At 37.8% G+C, this 22,452-nt stretch overlaps 1 protein-coding gene across 2 annotated transcripts in view; it reads right to left on the bottom strand.

Moving 5' to 3' along the window:
- The window catches only part of Sntg1 (syntrophin gamma 1), a 728,479-nt gene that overhangs the window by 305,858 nt on the left and 400,169 nt on the right, over positions 1-22,452 (bottom strand). For both annotated transcript variants that reach the window (XM_076924411.1, XM_076924412.1), the window contains exon 4: positions 12,522-12,656. In XM_076924411.1, coding sequence (XP_076780526.1) covers positions 12,522-12,656 — 135 coding nt within the window. The remainder of the gene's footprint in view (positions 1-12,521; positions 12,657-22,452) is intronic.

The following is a 22,452-nucleotide window of genomic DNA, read 5'->3' as shown; positions in this document are numbered from 1 at the left end:
CTGCCTCTGGGATCCAGAAATCCTGGTGTGACCAATCTCCTGAGATATGTTGATTATATGATCCTATGTTCCTAATTGTGTTAGAGCTGTTGGGAGTCCAGCCCCTTCTGGGTTTTGTGGGATTGGATGCAGAGCTGACTCTCAAGATCTGCTCAGTGCTCAGGTGCAGACTGGAAGGAACTGGTGCCCCTGGCCAGGAGTGAGTTACTGGGTTATTGTGGGTCCCAGTTACTCCCTGTTTGGGGCAGGTATTGCTGCCTCCTTACCTAAGATCCTACCAGGATTAGAGCTCCTGGGAGACCTGCCTCTTCCGCTTGTTTGTTTGTTTGTTTGTTTGTTGATGGCTATTCTCTTTTGTCAACTTGATTACATCTGGAATGAACTGCTACACAGAATTCGAGAGCACACTTGTGATCTAGATCTTGAGGCTGTAAGACAGTTTTCTGACCTGAGTCTTGACATGGACATCTTGAAGCATAATGGCCATGGAAATCCTAGGCAAGGTAGTACATGCCTCTAATTCCAGAACACTAAGGCAAGCAGAACTCTGAGTTCAAGATCAGCGGGAGACAAAGCAAATTTTAGATTCAGGCATGATGGTATAGACCTTTACTCTGAGCCACACCTCCTGCTAGAGACCTACATAAGAACATTGGAAGAAGAAAGATTCACTCTTCTTCAATTGCTTGCACTTACTTGCCAGCACATCTGTTAAAACCTACTTCTACAGAAGACTGGTTTAAACAACTATCCTTGTGGAACTGAGCAACTACTAGATGCTTGGACTTCCCGTTCACAGCTACCCATTGTTGTATTAGTTGGTCTACAGAGTTGTAAGTCATTACAATAAATTTTCTTAACATATATATATATATATATATATATATATATATATATATATATATTCCATAAGTTCTGTGACTCTAGAGAACCCAAACTAAGACATATGTTAATTTAATTTTGTATCCTGACACTTTTATTTTATTAGATGCAGGAACTTTCTGATAAAATCTGCAGTTTCTTATGTGTAGAATGATTTTATTTTCAAATAATGATATTTGTTTTTTTCTTCTTATTTGTATCAGTTTTCCCTGTTTCTTGTGTTGTTGCACTTGCTGAGACTTCAAGAAATATATTAAGTAGGGAGAGGAAAGTGAACAGATGTCTTGTCTCTGGCTCTAATGGGAATGCTAAGATTTTTTCATTGGGTATAGGATAAGTTTAGTACTTGATATGTCATCATATAGTCTTTACTATGTTGCCATATATTCAGTTCATCCCTTGTAACTCTAGAGTGTTTAGCATGAATGGAGAAAAGTGCCTATTCTACAGCTTTTCATATGATCATGTAATTTCTGTTCTGTAAATTTATGTCATGAATAGCATTCATTGATTTATATCTGTTAAGTAATGTTTGTATTTCTTGGATAAAGCCAACTTTGTCACAGTTAATATTTTTAATGTGTACTTAAATTTAGTTTTCAAGTACTTTACTGAGAAATTTTGAGCCTATGTTTATCAATAAGACTGGTCTATAGTTTTCTTTGTATATGAAAATGTATATGCATATTTGTGTATGTACATTTGATTTTCATTAGTAGAAAATTTCTAATAGTTTTTTTTTCTATTTTAGGGAATAGTTTTTGAAATGTTGGTTTTCATTTTTCTTTCTTTTATTTTTATATATTCTTCTCTTGTGTATTACATCCAGACTTGAGTTTCCCCTTCATCATCTCCTCCTAGTCCCTCCTCCCATCACTACCCGCCAGCCCCATCCAAATTCTCCTGACATTTCCCTTTAGAAAAGGGTAGGCCTCCCAGTAATAAAAGTCAAATACAGCATATTAAGTTTCAATAAGGCTAGGCACATATCCTAATATCATGGCTGGACAAGACACCTGGTAGGAGAAAAAAAGATTCCAATATCAGGCAAAACAGTCAAAGACAGATTCAACTCCCACTGCTAGGTGTCCTACAAAAACACTAAGCCACACCACTATCACATATATGCAGAAGGCCTAGGTGAGAGTCATGCAAACTCACAGATTGTTGGTTCAGTTGCTGTGAGCACCTGAGCACCTATGAGCTAAAGTTAGCTGATTCTGTTTATTTTCTTGTCGTCTCCTTTTCCCCTCTGGCTCCTATAATTCTTCTATGCCCTCTTCCCTAGAAATCTTGGAGCTACACCTAATGTTTGGCTGGATGTCTCTGCATTTGTTTCTATCCATTGCTGAGTGAAGCCTCTCTGGTGGCAATTATGCTAGGCTTCTGTCTATGAGTATAACAGATTATTATTCATTAGAAATCATATCATTGACTTTTCTCTGGTCTTGTTTAGTTCTATCCTAGGTCTCTGTGCTATCCTCCCTCTGATTCCTGGCCCTCCCAGTGGTGTCACTGGTGGGACCCCTCTTGTGGCATGGGTCTCAAGCTGGACTAGTCATTGGTTAGTTATTCTCACAAATTCCATGCCACCTTTACTCCCAGCACATCATGCAGGCAGTACAAATTTTAGGTCAAGGTTTTATGGCTGAATTGGTGTTCTAATCGCTTCACTTTAAGAATTACCTGGATGTAAGAGGTGGTCAGTTGAGGTTCTGTATCCTTCTTTACCAAGAGTCTTAGGTAGAACCACTCTTGTAGATTCCTGGAAATTTCTACTTTGACCTCAAATGTTCCCACGATTCCACTTATCTTTCTCAGTGTTCTCTCCTTCCATCTTTTCCCAACCTGATCCTGTTCCCATCCCTTCTGTCCCCAGTCTACCCACAAAAATTTATTCTATTTTCCATTTCCCAGGAGATTGATATGTCTCCCTTGTTACTTGGCCCTCCTTGTTACTTAGTATTTATGGTTCTATGGATTATATCATAAGTATCCTTTACAGCTAACAAACACTTATAAGTGAGTACATAACATTCTTATTTCTGGATCTGTGTTACTCCACTTAGGATATTTTTCTGGGTTCATTCATTTGCCTGCATATTTTATAACACTATTTTGTTTACAGGTGAATAATACTCCATTGTAGAAATGTACTAAATTTGTTTAATATATTCATTGGTTGAGGGACATCTAGTTTGTTTACATCTCCTGGCTGTTATGAATAAAATTGCTATGAACATAGTTGAACAAGTGTCCTTGGGTAGGATGGAATGTCTTTTGAATGTAGGCCCAATAACAGTGTAACTGGGTCTTGAGGTAGATCAATTTCCCATTTTTTGAGAAAGCATCATAATAATTTCCAAAGTGGCTATATAAGTCTGCACTACCATTAGCAATAAAGTAATATTCCTCTCACTCCACTTAGCCATTCATACAGATATAAAATAAGATTTCAGACTCATTTTTGATTTACATTTTTCTGATGGCTAAGGACATTGAACATTTCTTTAAGTGCTTCTTGGGTATGTGAGATTCCTCTGTTGTGAATTCTTTATTTAGATCTGTATCCCATTTTTAAATTAGATTATTTGGTTTGCTGATGTCTAGTTTCTTGAGTTCTTTATATGTTTTTGAAATTAGCCCCCTGTTAGATCTTGAATTAGTGATAATATTCTCTCATTCTGTAGGCTGCCATATTGTCCTGTTGACAGTGTTCTTTGCCTTAAAGAAGCTTTTACATTTTATGAGGTCCTATTTATTAACTGTGAGTCTTAGTGACTGTGCTATTAGTGCTCTGTTCAGGAATCTGTCTTCTATGAAAATGCATCTAATATATATTTCCCACTTTATCTTCTATCACATTCATTATACTTGGTTTTATGGGAAGATCTTTGATTCATTTGGAGTTGGATTTTGTGTAGAGTTGTATACATGGATCTATTTGTATTCTTCTACAACCCAACATCTAGTTAGACCAACACCATTTGCATATGCTCTACCCATGTTGATTAATTCTAGCTTCTTTATTTAAAAAAAAAAAACACACTAAGGTCTCCATAAGTGTGTGAATTTACTTTTAAGTCTTCAATTCAGGCTGTTTTTATGCCAATATCATGTGCTGTTGTTGTTGTTGTTTTTAAGTATACCTCTGCATTGCATATTGAAATCAGGGATAGTGATAGCTCTGGAACTTCTATTACTGTTTATAATTTTTATAATTTTGTTTGTTTGTTCATTTGGTTGTTTTTCCATATGGATTTGAGTATTGTTATTTCAGGTCTGTAAAAAGTTGTATAAGAATTATGGTGGGATTGCACTTAATCTGTAGATTGCTTTTGGTAAGACTGACATTTTTACCATGTTTATCCTATAAAACAATAAGTATGGAAGATCTTTCCAACCTCTGATATCTTCTTCAATTTTTTTCTTCAAAAAAGTTATTGTCATAGCGTTCTTTCAGCCTATGGATAGCTGTTTTTAAATAGAGTCCACAAACTAGAAAGAAAGACAGTATCTTTAACAAATGTTGGTAGTCACACTATATGGGTGCATGCTGAAGAATCCTAACAGATTCATACTTATCTCCCTGAATGAAACTTAAGTCCAATTGGATCAAAGCTCTCAACCTACAACCCGATGCACGGAACTTCACAGAAGAGTAAGTGGAGGATAGTCTTAAACTAAGTCATTGGCTTAGGAAAAGACTTTTTGAACAGAACATTAACAGCACAGACACCAAGATCAACAGCTAATTAATGGGACCTCATGAACATGAGAAGCTTCTGCCCACACTCAAAAGACAAATATGGAATGTATTCACTTCTATGTAAATATTAAGTTAACAATAATGTTAAGTGAATGATAACAAAGTTACAATCTATAAAACTACAAACTATAGGTACAGACAGAGGGACTAGGGGGACTTAAGAACCATTCCATGAGATGGGACCCATAACAGACACTGCTTTGATGACCAAATCAGAGACAGAATATCTTAGGCACCTACGGTAAAACTAAAAAAATACTAGCCTAAGGGGGAAAAACTACTGATAACATGATTTCAAATCACATTTTCCTATACCCATAAGATAATGCCTTGTTCAACCCTGATCAGCGAAGCTTCCTTCTGCAACACATGGGAACAAATACAGTCAGACATTTCACACTCTTATTGCTACATAGAGAGATGGGCAGGGAGAGACAAAGACCTTGGAATGCTTAGCTTTAAATGGGATGTCTTCACTGAATCCCTCACCTTAGAGCTCAGTGAACCCAAAGAAAAAGAAGGCAAAAGGAGTGTCAGAAACAGGAGGATTGGAGGAAACTAAGAAAACACAGCTCTCTAATTCAACATGATCATAGCACATATGAACTCACAGAGACTAAAGTAGCATGCACAGGGCTTGAGAAAATCTGTACCAGGTCCTCTGTGTATATATTATGGCTTTGAGTTTATTGTTTTCATAGGATTCCTATATGTGCAAACAAGTGGCTCTTTGACTCTTCTGCCTTCTCTTGGGCTCTTTTTCTTCTGATGGCTTGCCCTGTCTACTTTGTCATGATAATTTTTGCTTTATTTTATTATATTTTAATTTGTCATTTTATAACCAAGTGTTATAAAGCAGAATAAAATGCCTCCTGTGTAGAAAACACAATGAAGAGGACCAAAAGGAAGAAGAGGAGGAAGGAGGAGGAGGAGGAGGAGGAGGAGGAGGAGGAGGAGGAGGAGGAGAAAGACGAGGAGGAGGATGGAGAAGAAGGGAAGGGGAAGGGGAAGAAGGGGAAGAAGGGGAAGAAGGGGAAGAAGGGGAAGAAGGGGAAGAAGGGGAAGAAGGGGAAGAAGGGGAAGAAGGGGAAGAAGGGGAAGAAGGGGAAGAAGGGGAAGAAGGGGAAGAAGTGGAAGAAGTGGAAGAAGGGGAAGAAGGGGAAGAAGGGGAAGAAGGAAGGGGAAGAAGGGGAAGAAGGAAGGGGAAGAAGGGAAAAAGGGGAAGGGAAAAAAGCGAAGGGAAAAAAGGGGAAGGGAAAAAAGGGGAAGGGAGAAAAGGGGAAGGGAGAAAAGGGGAAGGGAGAAAAGGGGAAGGGAGAAAAGGGGAAGGGAGAAAAGGGGAAGGGAGAAAAGGGGAAGGGAGAAAAGGAGAAGGGAGAAAAGGGGAAGGGGAAAAAGGGGAAGGAGAAAAAGGGGAAGGGGAAAAGGGAAAGGAGGAGGGGAAGGAGGAGGGGAAGGAGAAGGAGAAGGAGAAGGAGAAGGAGAAGGAGAAGGAGAAGGAGAAGGAGAAGGAGAAAAGGAGAAGGAGAAAAGGAGAAAAGGAGAAGGAGAAGGAGGAGAAAAGGAGAAGGAGAAGGAGAAAAGGAGAAAAGAAGAAGGAGAAGGAGGAGAAAAGAAGAAGGAAGAGGAGGAGGAGGAAGAGGAGGAGGAGGAGAAGGAGAAGAAGGAGAAAGGAGAAGGAGAAGAAGGAGAAGGAGAAGGAGAAAAGGAGAAGGAGAAGGAGAAAAGGAGAAAAGGAGAAGGAGGAGAAAAGGAGAAGGAGGAGGAGGAGGAGGAGGAGAAGGAGGAGACAGAGAAGGAAAAAAGGAGAAGGAGAGAAGGAAAAGGAGAAGGAGGCAGAGGACGAGGAAGAGGAGGAGGAGGAGGAGAAAGAGAAGAAGAAGAAGAAGAAGAAGAAGAAGAAGAAGAAGAAGAAGAAGAAGAAGAAGAAGAAGAAGAAGAAGAAGAAGAAAAGATAAAGAATAAAAAGAATGTAATATTATATTTTTAAATGATTAAAAAATTTTAATCATTGGTAAACGATATATTTTTGTACATGCATGAAATATATACAACGTGTTAATCTACATGACTAAGGCATAATAGGTTTCAGTGAAGATCTTGTTATGAATTTAAAAAGAAAACAAATAAACAAACTAACAAACAAAAAAGCATCACACTCATGGGAAGCAATCCTGAACTACAACTTAAAGGTTGTGTATTTAATGTGCCACAGAGGAAATCATAATTCCATTTGTACATATTACTACATGCATTCTTCATTCCAAAAGAAAAAAAATAGAATGTTCTGTGTTTTTAAGTCGCACCATGCCTCTGATGACCAGTAGAGTGTCACTGATGGAAGAATTCCTGATCTATCCCTTCAGAGTCTAGCTATCCATGCCCAGGTGCCATCCAACCTGCTTAATCTTAGGGTGGTGCAGTTGTATATATCTCCATCGCTGATGATCTTACACGGCAAAACCCAGCTCAAGCCTAAGGGCAAGTAGAGCCACACCGTTTCCTGCTGTGACTGCCATTAATAAGGTATGATCCACAGAACAAATAACTAGTTTCATCCAAGACTGGGTAGTAAACCAATTATTTTAGTGTGGTAACTTATAGAAACATGGCTGATGGTTTGCATGTGTGAAATTGAATGACTCTGAGGCTGCTACATCACTAAAAAGTTTATCTCCGCAAGCTTGGCAACTCATAAAATTGGCATCCCTAGAGTTCCATGGCCAACTTACAGACAACTCCACTAAGAGTCTCCTATCCTTAGCAATTATTTCATGTTTATGGAACCTTGGGCACCCTGTGCCATTCTCAGCTTCTTTATTCTCATAACTTTCCTTAGCTGTTGACTCTTAGGAGTGTGTCTCCTCCTTCTAGGAATGAACATATCAGTGTGGAGGAAAAGGCTATGTAACACCCACTGTGTGTTGAATTATTCTACCAAACTTGAAATTTAGTCTCCAAAGTCTTCCTATAGTTTGCTAGAAATATCTTTGAAATAAATGTGCAAAATAAATATATTTTACCTGCTAAAATATAATAATTTTGTATTGATTTTCCCCCACTACTAAACATTTCTTTCTTTCCTTCTTTCTTTCTTCCTTTCTTTTTTCTTTTTTCTTTTTTTTTACTTTTATAATTTTGAGGGGATGTTTGTTTATTTTTGTTTTTTGTTGTTTTGAGACAAGGTTTCTTTGTGCAGTCCTGACTGTCCTGGAACTCACTTTGTAGAGCAGCTTGGAATGAAACTCAGAGGTCGGTCTACATTTGCATCCCAAGTGATGGGAATAAAGGCATGCACCACCACAGAATAGTTACAGGTACAAAGCTTAAAATGAATCACTTCTCAGGTCACAGTGAAGAAGGTAATATAACCCCGAAAGTCATAGACACCTATGCATTAGAGTGGAAAAATCATTCCAAAGCACATCAGCAACAGGGTGCTTCGTTTCATAGCAGCACGGGAGGAGTACAGACTTTCTCTTTTTTTGTTTGTTTTGTTTTGTTTTTTTGAGACAGGGTTTCTCTGTGTAGCCCTGGCTGTCTTGGAGCTCACTCTGTAGACCAGGCTGGCCTTGAACTCAGAAATCCACCTGGCTCTGCCTCCCAAGTGCTGGGATTAAAGGCATGCACCACCACTGCCCAGAAGACTTTCTTATATTAACCAATACTTTAACAAGTCCACTTAACAACTGCCACACATCATTCATATCACAGTATCTATTCCAAAAAAATCTTGAATTTTTGTCGTTATTTTCAAGCTATCATAAATTGAACAAGATCTATCAGACATGAACTCAACAATAAAATTTCAATCTTATGATCTCTGAATAAATAAAATATTGTTTGAAGTAGATAATGGAATGCATTAGAAAAAATAGTTCAGCCTCTTATTTTTCGCTTGCAGAATTTGAATAAAAAGTGAGGTATAGTACAGTTCTATATTTCTATCTCTCTATCTTTGGTGAAAAACGTTGTATCTTTTATGCTTTTCTCCATGATATGTACTTTAAGGCTTTTCTGTATAAGACTGTAATAAAGGTGCCTAGTGAGTTACATATGCAGGATGTTGCCCTTATCCTCCATTCTATGTGCTCATCAAGTCTTCCAAAGTGAATGATAGATCACCCCTAGATACCAAGGCAAAAAGTGCTGAGCAGGGTTAAGTGTCTGTCTGATGCAGGTTAATGTGAAGCCATTTAGGAGGGTGGAGGGGCTTCTGAACAGTGTGGCAGCAATATGATTTTAGAAATACTGTAGGTTTCTGAACTTTTTATCATACTATAGTTCATCAAATTCAGGGAATGTATTAGAGTGGATTCAAAATACAGATGACAGATAAGCTAATGAGTGTCTTATTTATGAAACTATCTTATTTATGAAACTCTTTCAATCATATCACTAACTGAGCAAAGAGAACCAAAATTATACTTGTAATAGTCCAATGTGATATTTATTGTTCTCTAAAGTTTAACAATTGTCATTATCTTAGTCCCTTACTCTTGAACTGTTCAAACAAAGTGTTTATTAAATTTTTCATTGTACAGAGAGCACTTCTGCAATATACTGTAATAATACAACACAGACTACTATGAAAGATTAAATCCAAATATTTGCTTTTCTATTTAAGTTACATAGATCATGGAAGGCTTGAAAATACAGAGTTCTCCCAGAGACTGAATACCTAGCAGTTGAAAGTATGATTTCACTTTTCCTTGTATAAGTTTGCTTTTACAAGAACAAATTCATGAAATAAAATGTTATAGGGAAGATATTTACAGAAGGTTCCTTCAGAGAAGGAGTAAATGAAAGTATGTTGCTGGCATCAAACAGTGGACTGGGGCTTAAGTGGGTAGAGTGACTGTGCTCCAACTGACTTTGACAGGGGCACCCCATTAGTTACTATTTCATCATCATGAAAATATTACTTATGCCCTAGTTTGTGTCTTGGCTGCTATGATATAACATTGGCCAAAAGCAATTTGAGGAAATAGCTTATTTGACTTATTAGAAGGAAACCAAGGCATAAACTCAAAGCAGGAACCCGCAGGCAGAGAATATGGAGGAACATTGCTTATAGGCTTGCTCCCAGGCAAATATTTATCTTCCCTTCTTTACTATTTGTTGTACTTCTTGAGATTATAGTATAATTGCTTTTTTTCTTTCTCTTCTTCCATTTTCTCCCTCCAAGTCTTCCCACATACCCCTTGCTCACTTTTAAGTTCATAGCCTCTTTATTTCATTACTTCTTTTTATATGCATATATATGCATATAAATATCCCAAATAACCTTTATTGTATATTCCAGATTCACCTACCTAGGTATGGTACTTCTCACGTTAGACTGGAACCTTTAATATTACTTAATACTTATGAAAATGCCCCTTAGACATGTTCATGAGCCTATCCGATGGAGTAAGCAGTTTAACTGAGGTTCTCTCTTTCCTGGTTTCTGAGGTTAACAAGCAAGATTGGTCATCACACCTGACAACACAACTTAAGAGTAGAAAGATTGATTTTGCTTCATGAGTTGTGAGTAGAGTTCATAATAGTAGAGAGAAAGTGAAAGATGTATGTCTTAGCTTGCTGACATCTCACAAGACCAAAAGGCGGTAATATTATAGGAAATAAAGGCAGGCAGTAGTTCTTAAAGCCTACCCCAGTGAACAGCTTGGTCTAAACTTCAGATCTTACAGGTTTCACAACCCAGGAGTTTAAATAAAAGAGCCATAATAGGTTTTGCACTCAAACCATTTATAACTCTTGTGATGTCAATTTTGTCAAAAACTCTGCCTGTCTGAGTGCAGAAGAATATTGTTGTACACTGGTTTTAAAATCCAGAAATATAAGCAGTATATTTTTTTTTCTTTTTGGTTTAGATGATTTTGACTATTATAAAAGTAGTCTCCTAGATTAGTCTGGTTTGGAGTATATGGAAGAATATATCTGATCAATATGTAATCTTTAATTCATGTTTATCATTATTATTTTTCTTCTATTACCTTGTTTACTTCAATTACTTTTACTTGTCAGGTTCTGCAGCATTCAGGATAGATACTATACACATGCCAAATCCATCTTTAAATGAATTATAGTTTGTTAAGTTTCATTTTTGATTGCTTGTTGCTAGCTTTGGAAACATAATTATCTTAAGATACTGGTCTTTTCCCCCAAAGTCTTGGAAATTTCTGCATTTTCCATCTGTTGTAGACTTCCTAGGATTTTTCTCTGTACCAAATCATAAAACCTGCAAATGCATCAGTTCTGCTTGCTCCTTTATAAATAGCATATTCTGTGCCAACATTCTGAATTGCTATCCCAGCTGGAACACCCAGAGGAGAGTTTCAGTTTCGACAAAGTAAAGCTCATGATGATTACCAACTTTCTTTCAGTCTTAAATACATGTTTGCTGTAGTTAGTAGACCATGTTCCGTACAGCCCTGTATCAAAAACATTGTTCTTATTTTGCTGAAAGTGTTTTTTTATAGATGGTTGATGAATTTTGTCAAGCATTTTGTTTTGCCTTTATTGGAATTGCTATGAGAAATTTCTCTTTCATTCTGAGTTCTGTACTTTGTAAATAGTGCAATAAACATGAAAAATGGGTGGATACATGTGTTTGAGGTCTTTTATCTGACAAGTTTCATATCAGTCCTATTATTTCAGCAATAAAGTATCAAACTTTACTAATTAAAAAAATCAATCATCTACAACCTTAAAAATAATATACTTTTATTCCAGAGTTAAGTGAATCATACCTCTTCTCTGGAAAACAAAAGGAATCATGTCCTGCTCTCTTAATAAGCAAGCTTACAAGAAGAGTTTAGTCAACCTTAGCATTGAGCCCATGATTCAGGATGATTTAAATGGCTTGTAAAAAAAATAGTTAAAAGTTTGTGAATATTTTTTTACTTTAAGGTAGCAAAGGACTATTGATATCAGACCTTGTATGACTCCTAAATGTTGTTAGTAAGGAAAAATATGTTGACTCTAAATCAGGACTCTTCACCACCTTCATAACTCTGCAAGGGGAGTCTATCAGCAAAGCATACATTAAATCTCCATGCTGACAAGCTGCATGCTTTCTATTATTTTCTCCCTTGAGTAGACATATTTCATTGAGATTGTAATGGTGTCTTCAGTAATGGAATATAATGACTGATAAACTATAGAACTTGCACTGTTTTATGATTAATATTTTATCTAATAAAAATCTCACCTAAGGTTATCTTTCATAGTATGATATGCTACTAAGGTGTTTCTCAGTTGGTTTGATAGAGCAAGACTTTGGTTTTGGATTGTGTTTTTTCACCCTGAGGCTGGATTTAGTAGACCATCACACATCTGTTAGAACAGTGAGTGTTAGTTGTTAACAACAGTTCTTGTATAATTCTCTCCTGAATATCTACAGATCCATTCAGATACAGTCTCATGGGAAAATAATTCACACTGAATTTAGGGAATTTGGTTCTCACTCTTCAAGGACATTGGGAGACGATTGCTACCATCACTTTTAATACTACTCCTGAAAGTGTGTTGTCTTAATAAGACAAACGCAAAGTGTGTTGGAATCTATCATAAACCAGACCTTTACTCTCTCATGATAAGAAAATGCAGCTATCGCTCGCCGTTGTATGGCAGCAAGGACTCAGTAGACAAAGTGAGAATTCTCTATAGTGCACTGTGGAATAAATCAGTATTCTCAAATAAGGATGGATATAGCTTACTGAGCAATGTGAACAAAAATTATCCACAAGACCATTGGCTAGGTTCCAAGAGTAAGAGAAAATATGTTCAGAGTTTTCTATGAGCAAGCATTATCATCATCAAAAAGCACAAGCCAAAATAAAAAAAAAATGGAAGAGCTACTTACACCAGAATAGAAAGGTTCACCAGACACACACAGGACATCCTGCTCCTGTAGCATCAGCAGGTCTCTGGCAAGGTGTAGCCGGACTTTAAAAGGTTCTTGATTACCATCTTGTAGCAAGCAAACCCCTGTCTTCGTCTTCAGATAAAAAGAGCAAGAAAGAGAAAAATGCTCAACTCTCAGGTTACAATTCTCAGAATTATTCACAGCAAAATGTGATGGATAACACTTGTGAACTAAGAGCAATGCTCTCAGCCACTCACACATGAATTCATAGAGGCACTAAAGAATGGATAACCACTTCAAGGAATATGAAGTTTTCAGATAATGGAGACCATGCCAGAGAGACCAAACTGAGACTCAGGCTGCATCAGAGATGCTGCATTACACTGATAAATGATGAAATTAGTGTTTAATACTTTAAATATAAAGGCAGTGCATTTTGATTTATATGTAATTTAATATTTTAAGGTTTGCAAGTTATAGTTTGTGGTATATAGAGTCTCTCTCTCCCTTTCTACCTATATCTATCTATCTATCTATCTATCTATCTATCTATCTATCTATCTATCTAGTGTACCATTTGTATAATCAGTTTTAAGTAACTCTAATTACTCCAAAGAAAGATAAAAAGGAACAGTTTGGCAAATCTGGTCTTCATGCCTCATCCTTTCCTCTGTGAGCATTAAACTACTTTATGTCTCTGACATAAAATTCAAAACTGAAACATCATGCTTAGAATTTATGTAAGTTTCTACTGTGTTATCTCCTCTACTTGTGAGCACGTATGCACACATGTTTTTGCACACCCACGCAACAAAAATAAAAAACTTAAACTCTACAAAAGAATGAAGATGAGAGTTTTGTAAACTACAAAAACAGAGATATTTTTTAAAAGCAGGTTTTATTACAAACTAATATAGTTTTATTGTACACTCATTGTTTTGATTATTTTTTTCTGGTAAAATTTTTATTGGATATTTTATTTATTTACATTTCAGATGTCATCCCCTTTTCCCATTTCCCCTCTCTAGAAACCCCCTACCCCATTCACCCTCCTCCTTTTTGCTTTTATACCATTTTAATTAGATGCAAGTATTAAGGTCAGTTCTAGGTTGAGGGTCTAGCAACACAATAGCTGCAAATAGTCAAGGAACAAGCAAGACAATAAACATAAATATTCAAAGAACAAACAAGGCAATAAACAAAGTTCCATGAACACTCCCTTGTCACTGTTTCTAAGGCCTTATCAGGATGACCAAAATATCTGAGTCTACTTCCCTGTCCTAGCCTAAAGTCATTTTCAGGTCTGAAGCTTAATTCCTTGTTCTAGCCTAATATTTAGATTCCTGCCTGAAATTACTTCTTTGTTCTAGCCTAAGATTTAGACTCCTGCCTGAAATTCTTTGTTCTAGCCTAATGTCAGAATCCTGCCTGAAGCTCACTTCCTTATCCCTGACCAATGTCAGATTACTTCCAAGCAGCCCATTTCCTTCTCCTTGGTCAATGTCAGATTCTTGCCAAGCTGCCCTAAAAGCTCTCTGCCTTGCCCCCCTTTTTATTTAATAAACAAGACTGAGCCTGTCTTATGTCATTCTGCCAAGAATGCCTTCTTAAAACTGGTAAAATTTTTACAATTTGAAATAACTTCTGATGGGGTGACTTTCAACTTTTTCCATTAAGAGCTGGATCTTCATTGTTTTGTTTAAACATTTTGGTTGGAAATTATGCAAACAAACCGAAGACTTCTAAATTTATTTTTCTGACTCAGTGTGAATCAAGAAGTCAACAGGAGCATGACTACATCAAAAGTGCTACCTTTCTTTAATAATTACTGAGTGGTACTTTGTTTAATGGGTAAAACACTAGGGTATGTATTTATTTTATTAATGGACAGTGTGTACATAAATAAATAGTGCCAGGCCTAATATTGGAATAAGATTATCTATGGACATTAGATGAAGTCTACTTTTTTAAATGTTCTATAGTGTTTAAACAAATACATTTAACACTTAATATTGCTATTTACTGAATCATTCTTTTTGGGTGAGCATAGTAATCAGATGGGTGTGTTTATTTTTACACAAAGCATTAAATCTCAGCTGAATATCTTGAATTGAAGACACAAGATATCTTCAATAGTTTTCTGGGGTTTGTTGATCTTTCATTTCACCCAATCCTCAGAGCTCCACAGGAAAAAAATGACAGAATATTTACAGACATTTTGAAAACTGTTGGAAATTTTGTTCTAATCTCAAACTGAAATTCACTCAATATGACTTGAAACTGAAGTCAGAAAATCAAATAGAAGTTTTTAAAACCAACCATCTTCTCTTCCAGTCTGAGGCCTGGGCCAGACTTCTGCCCGGCCAGCTTGTGAGTGCACCCCGGATACCCCCAGACACATTCTGGGGGATCCATAGAAGCCATAGCCAGCACTAGCACTCCTCTTCCGCCGCTCTCCCCTCTTCCGGTCTGAGGCCTGCTGGTGAGTGCACCCCGGTTACCGCCACCAGACACATTCTGGGGGCTCCACAGATCTCACAACCAGCTTTAGGTAGGAAAACCCACATACTACCCTGAGCTCATAGCTGGGTGCCCTGAGTGCTCAGAATCCAGCAGATACCCCCCCTCGCCCCTGCCGGCTAGCACCCCCCTTCTGACCATTTCCCGGGTCTGAAGCCTGGACCAGACCTCTGTCTGCAGTTGTGTGGACCCCAGATTCCACTTGAAACATACTGGAAGGTCCACTCAACCCAGAGCAACAGAGGAACAACTGAACTCAGAGTGTCAGACAACATATCCTGAGATATCCAAGAGGAGACACTGCACCCAGAACAGCAGACAACTAGCTGGACTGCTACCTTGGAGGCACCATATCCTGAGGGATCCTAGAGATACCATCATAATCAGTGCAGCTGGAAAAAATGACAGAGACATCTGGACCCCTAGAAGACCAAACACAAGTGAGACAGCTGGAAAGGCAGGCTACAATCAGAGACAGAAGCACAGGTAGCACTAGATTTAACCAGATGGCAAAAGGCAGGCACAAGAACGTAAACAACAGAAACAAAAGTTACATGGCATCATCAGAACCCAGTTCCCCCATCATAGCAAGCCCTGAACACCCCATCACACCAGAAAAGCAGGATTCAGAATTAAAATCACTTCTCATGATGATGATAGAGGACTTTAAGAAAGACATAAATAACACTCTCAAAGAACAGATAGAAACCCTTAAAGAGGAAACACAAAAATCCCTTAAGGAATTGCAAGAAAATGCAACCAAATGGGAGAAGGAATTAAACAAAACCATGTAGGATCTAAAAATGGAAGTAGAAACAATAAAGAAATCACAAAGGGAGAATACCCTGGAGATAGAAAACTTAAAAAAACGATCAGGAGTCATAGACACAAGTATTACCAACAGTATACAAGATATGGAAAAGAGAATCTCATGTGCAGAAGATACCATGGAAAACATTGACACAACTGTCAAAGAAAATGCAAAATACAAAAAGCTACTAACCCAAAATATACAAGAAATCCAAGACACAATGAGAAAGCCAAACCTAAGGATAATAGGAATAGATGAGGGGGAAGATTCCCAACTTAAAGGACCAGTAAATATCCTCAACAAAATTATAGAGGAAAACTTCCCTAACCTAAAGAAAGAGCTGCCCATAAATATACAAGAAGCCTACAGAACTCCAAATAGTTTAGACCAGAAAAGAAATACTTCCCACCACATAATAGTCAAAACATCAAATGTACAAAACAAAGAAAAAATACTAAAAGCAGTAAGGGAAAAGGGCAAAGTAACATATAAAGGCAGACCTATAAGAATTACACCAGACTATTCACCAGAGACCATAAAAACCAGAAGATCCTGGACCGATATCATACAGACCCTAAAAGAACATAAATGTCAGCCCAGACTACTATAACCAGCAAAACTGTCAATCATTATTGATGGAGAAACCAAAATATTCCATGACAAATCCAAATTTACACAGTATCTCAACACAAACCCAGCACTTATAAGGATAATTGGTGGAAAATTCCATCACAAGGAGGGAAACTACAACCTAGAAAAAGCAGGAAAGTAATCTTCCAAAAACCGTAAAAGAAGGTAGCTACACAAACATATCTCCACTGCCAATAACAAAAATAACAGGAAACAACACTCATTTTTCCTTAATATCTCTTAATATCAATGGACTCAATTCTCCAATAAAAAGACGTAGACTATCAGACTGGATATGTAAACAGGACCCAACATTTTGCTGCATTCAGGAAACGCACCTCTGTGGAAAGGACAGACACTACCTCAGAGTAAAAGGTTGGAAAACAATCTTCCAAGCAAATGGTCCCAAGAAACAAGCTGGAGTAGTGATTCTAATATCAAATAAAATCAGTTTTCATCAGAAGTAATCACAAAAGATAAAGAAGGACACTTCATATTCATCAAAGAAAAAAATGTACCAAGAGGAACTCGCAATTCTGAACATCTATGCCCCAAATGCATGAGCACCCACGTACATAAAAGAAACTTTACTAAAGCTTAAAGCATACATTGCTCCTTACACAATAATAGTGGGAGATTTCAACACCCCACTCTCAGCTATGGACAGATCATGGAAACAGAAACTAAACCAAGATACAATGAAACTAACAGAAGTTATGAACCAATTGGACTTAACTGACATCTATAGAACATTTCATCCTAAAACAAAAGAATATACCTTCTCAGCACCTCATGGTACCTTCTCCAAAATAGACCATATAATTGGTCAAAAAACAGGCTTCAACAGATACAAAAAGATTGAAATAATCCCTTGTACCCTATCAGACCACCATGGACTAAGACTCCTCTTTGACATGGACAAAAACAACGGAAAGCCACATACACGTGGAAACTGAACAATGCTCTACTCAATGATAACTTGGTCAAAGAAGAAATAAAGAAAGAAATTAAAGACTTTTTAGAATTAAATGAAAATGAGGACACATCATATGAAAACTTGTGGGACTCCCTTAAAGCAGTACTAAGAGGAAAAATCATAGCTCTAAGTGCTCACAAAATGAAAGTGGAAAGAGCATACATTAACAACTTGACAGCAAACCTGAAAGCATTAGAACAAAAAGAAGCTAGTATACCCAAGAAGAGTAGACAGCAGGAAATAATCAAACTCAGGGCTGAAATAAACCAAGTCGAAACAAAAAGAACTATACAAAATATCAACAAAACCAGGAGCTGGTTCTTTGAGAAAATCAACAAGATAGACAAACCCTTAGCCAGACTAACCAAAGGGTGCAGAGACAGCATTCAAATTAATAAAATCAGAACTGAAAAGGGAGACATAACAACAAAAACAGAGGAAATTAAAAAAATTATCAGATTGTACTACAAAGGCCTATACTCAACAAAATTGGAAAATCTGGAGGAAATGGACAATTTTCTAGATAGATACCAGGTACCAAAGTTAAACGAGGAGCAGATAAACCATCTAAACAGTCCCATAACGCCTAAAGAAATAGACACAGTCATTAAAAATCTTCCCACCAAAAAATGTCAGGGGCCAGATGGTTTCAGTGCAGAATTCTTTCAGACCTTCAAGGAAGACCTAATACCAATCCTCTTCAAGCTATTCCATTGAATAGAAACAGAAGGAACACTACCTAATTCATTCTATGAAGCTACCATTACACTCATACCTAAACCACAGAAAGACCCAACAAAGAAAGAGAACTACAGACCAATCTCTCTTATGAATATTGATGCAAAAATACTCAATAAAAATCTTGCAAACCGAATTCAACAACACATCAAGACAATTATCCATCAAGATCAAGTAGGCTTTATCCCAGGAATGCAGGGATGGTTCAGTATTCGGAAATCCATCAATGTAATCCACTACATAAATAAACTCAAAGAGAAAAACCACATGGTCATCTCACTAGATGCTGAGAAAGCATTTGACAAAATTCAACATCCCTTCATGTTAAAAGTCTTGGAAAGATCAGGAATTCAAGGCCCATATCTAAACATAGTAAAAGCAATATACAGCAAGCCAGTAGCCAACGTCAAACTAAATGGAGAGAAACTTGAAGCAATCCCACTAAGATCAGGGACTAGGCAAGGCTGCCCACTCTCACCTTACCTATTCAATATAGTACTGGAAGTCTTAGCTAGAGCAATTAGACAACAAACGGAAGTCAAAGGGATACAGATAGGAAAGGAAGAAGTCAAAATATTTGCAGATGATATGATAGTATACTTAAGTGAACCTAAAACTTCCACCAGAGAACTCCTAAACCTGATAAACAACTTTAGCAATGTGGCTGGATATAAAATCAACTCAAACAAATCAGTAGCCTTCCTCTATTCAAAGGATAAACAGGCAGAGAAAGAAATTAGGGAAATGACACCCTTCACAATAGCCACGAATAAAATAAATTATCTTGGAGTGAATCTAACAAAGCAAGTGAAAGATCTGTATGACAAGAACTTCAAGTCTCTGAAGAAAGAAATTGAAGAAGATCTCAGAAGATGGAAAGATCTCCCATGCTCCTGGATTGGCAGGATTAACTTAGTAAAAATGGCTATCCTGCCAAAAGCAATCTACAGATTCAATGCAATACCTATCAAAATTCCAAATCAATTCTTCATAGAGATAGAAAGAGCAATCTACAAATTCATTTGGATTAACAAAAAACCTAGGATAGCGAGAACTATTCTCAACAATAAAAGAACCTCTGGGGAAATCACCATTCTGAACCTCAAACTGTACTACAGAGCAGTAGTGATAAGAACTGCATGGTATTGGTACAGAGACAGACAGGTTGATCAATGGAATAGAATTGAAGACCCAGAAATGAACCCGCACACCTATGGTCACTTGATCTTTGACAAGGGAGCTAAATCCATCCAGTGGAAAAAGGACAGCATTTTCAACAAGTGGTGCTGGCTCAACTGGAGGTCAACATGTAGAAGAATGCAAATTAATCCATTCTTATCCCCTTGCACAAAGCTCAACTCCAAGTGGATAAAGGACCTTCACATAAAGCCAGATACACTGAAACTATTAGAAGAGAAGTTGGGGAAGACCCTCGAATACCTAGGCACAGGGGAAAAGTTCCTGAACAGAACACCAATGGCTTATGCTCTAAGATCAAGAATCGACAAATGGGACCTCATCAAATTGCAAAGCTTCTGTAAGGCAAAGGACACTGTCAACAAGACAAAACGGCAACCAACAGATTGGGAAAAGATCATTACCAATCCTACATCCGATAGGGGGCTAATATCGAATATTTACAAAGATCGCAAGAAATTAGACGCCAAACAACAAAATAACCCCATTAAAAAATGGGGTACAGAGCTAAACAAAGAATTCTCAACTGAGGAAACTCGAATGGCCAAGAAGCACCTTAAGAAATGCTCAACATCCTTATTCATCAGGGAAATGCAAATCAAAACAACACTGAGATACCACCTCACACCAGTCAGAATGGCTAAGATCAAAAACTCAGGTGATAGTAGATGCTGGCGAGGATGTGAAGAAAGAGGAACACTCCTGCATTCTTGGTGGGGTTGCAAACTGGGCTGGAAGTCAGTCTGGTGATTCCTCAGAAAATTGGACATAGCACTACCTGAGGACCCAGCTATACCACTCCTGGGCATATACCCAGAAAACGCCCCAACATATAACAAAGACATATGCTCCACTATGTTCATAGCAGCCTTATTTATAATAGCCAGAAGCTGGAAAGAACCCAGATGCCCTTCAATAGAGGAATGGATACAAAAAAATGTGGTACATTTACACAATGGAATATTACTCAGCTATTAAAAATAATGAATTCGAGAAATTCTTAGGTAAATGGATGGAACTAGAAAATATCATCCTGAGTGAGGTAACCCAATCACAAAAGAACACACATGGTATTTACTCACTGATAAGCAGAGATTAGCCCAAAAATTTGAAACAACAAAGATTCAACTACCAGACGACATGAAGCTCATGAAGAAGAAAGAACAAGTGAGGATGCCTAGGTCTTTCTTAGAAGGAGTAACTAAATACCCAAGGGAGCAAATATGGAGACAAAGTGTGGGTCAGAATCTGAAGGGGGGGTTATAGGGAGACCATTGCGTCTGGGTATTCATTCCATAGGCAGTCACCAAAAATAGACGCTGATAGGGATGTCAGGATGGGAAAGCTGACAGCAGCCTGATAAGGCTGTCTCCTTAGAGGTCCCCCAGAGTCGGACATACCCAGAGACAGATACCCACAGCTATCCATTAATCTGATCAAAGGTTCCCAATGGAGGAGTTAGAGAGTAAATTGAAGGAACCTTAAGGGCTGGTGGCCCCGTGAGGAGAGCAACAATACCAACCAGCCAGAGCTCCCCAGGGTCTAAACCACCAGCCTAGGATGGAGAGACACATGACTCCAGCTGTATATGTAGGGGAGGATGGCCTTGTTGGGCATAGGTGGGAGACAAGGTCATTGGTACCCTGAAGGCTGAGCACTGAGGGGGGCGAACCTGAGGGTGGGGAGAGGGGCTGGGGGTAGGTGGGTGAATACCTTCATAAAAGCAGGAGGAGGAGGGATGAGATAAGGGGTTCCTGGGTGGTGGGGGAAATATGGTAAGGGGATAAAATTTGAAACGTAAATATTATATCCAATAAAAGAGGGGAAAAATAGAAAAGCTGTTAGAACCAACATTCTTAATAAAATGTCAGCCCTCTTTTAAAAAAAAACTATCTTGATACTAAAATCTGTTTTGAGAATTGTATATTGCAGAATGATCAGCCTTGGTGTATCTACTCAACAAGCAAGCTGGGCAGACCTGCTCAAACCTCTGAGGTCCGGGAATTCCATCTGGAGGCAGCAAAGACACAGCATCAGAGGATTGCCAATTTGCTCTCCCCCTACTCCTCTTCTAATATATCAATGCCCATAATCAGCTTGAAGAAGCTAATGATGAGTCAGTGCCCCTATTCCCTGGGCTTGGGGACTAAGGTGGTAAATGTTGGGCTGTCTCTCTAGGGAAAAGTAGTGGTTTTGTCGGAATAGAGAGGATTAGCTAGGGTTTATTGCATAGCCATAACCTATTAGTAGAAATCTGTATAATTAATATCAAGATGAAGATATAAATTCTTAAATGGCACCAATTTACTTTGTTTACAAATTTTAAGGTTTTCATTGGCATGAGCTTCCTAGTGATATAAGAGTGAGATGAATATTGTTACTCTCATAGGCATTGTACCAGTATAATACATTTAGGAATACAAAGCTTAGACCCAGTCCTTCTTTAACTATTTTTAACTGATTTGAGATGGTCAGCCTGTGAGGTAAGGGACTATAGCAAATTCATGACTTGGAGTTTATTTTAAGGGTGTTCTCTATGTTTTATTTAGAAATAGCTGAGTGGAGTTAACAGGCAACAGTCCAGATTACCTTACATGGATTGCTGGTTTTCAAAACATCAGAAATCCTTAGAATTGACATGACAAACATTTCAGTATTAATGTTCATTTTCATTAGAGACCTGTCTGCTCCGGACAGCTTCCTATATTGAATTCTAAGAAGAAATTGAGCATCCTTGGAGTTACTCCAGTTGTGGTGAGACAGCCACTAGGCAAGAATTGCCACTTTCCTTCTACAGACAAATTACTGTCCAGAAAAGGACACACTTGCAGAATAGTCAACTGATTATATCTGCCTAGACAGAGTAATCAGCCCTTAATAATTCTGCAGCACTAAGGTCTGTCAGATGATCCTGGGCCAGAAGGCAGAAGAACAGATGCTCCAACGTTTTGAAGTAGAGTGAGTGTCCAGGTGTTCAGAGGTCTCTATAAATTGGCTAAGTTTTAGAAACTATGATTTGTGCTTCCCACAATTATAGTTAACTCAGTCATTCTGGA

Source organism: Arvicanthis niloticus, chromosome 25 (assembly GCF_011762505.2).
Source record: "Arvicanthis niloticus isolate mArvNil1 chromosome 25, mArvNil1.pat.X, whole genome shotgun sequence".
NCBI lineage: Eukaryota > Metazoa > Chordata > Mammalia > Rodentia > Muridae > Arvicanthis > Arvicanthis niloticus.
Note: the sequence above shows the minus strand (reverse complement) of the source record. Positions and strands in the feature narration are given on the sequence as shown.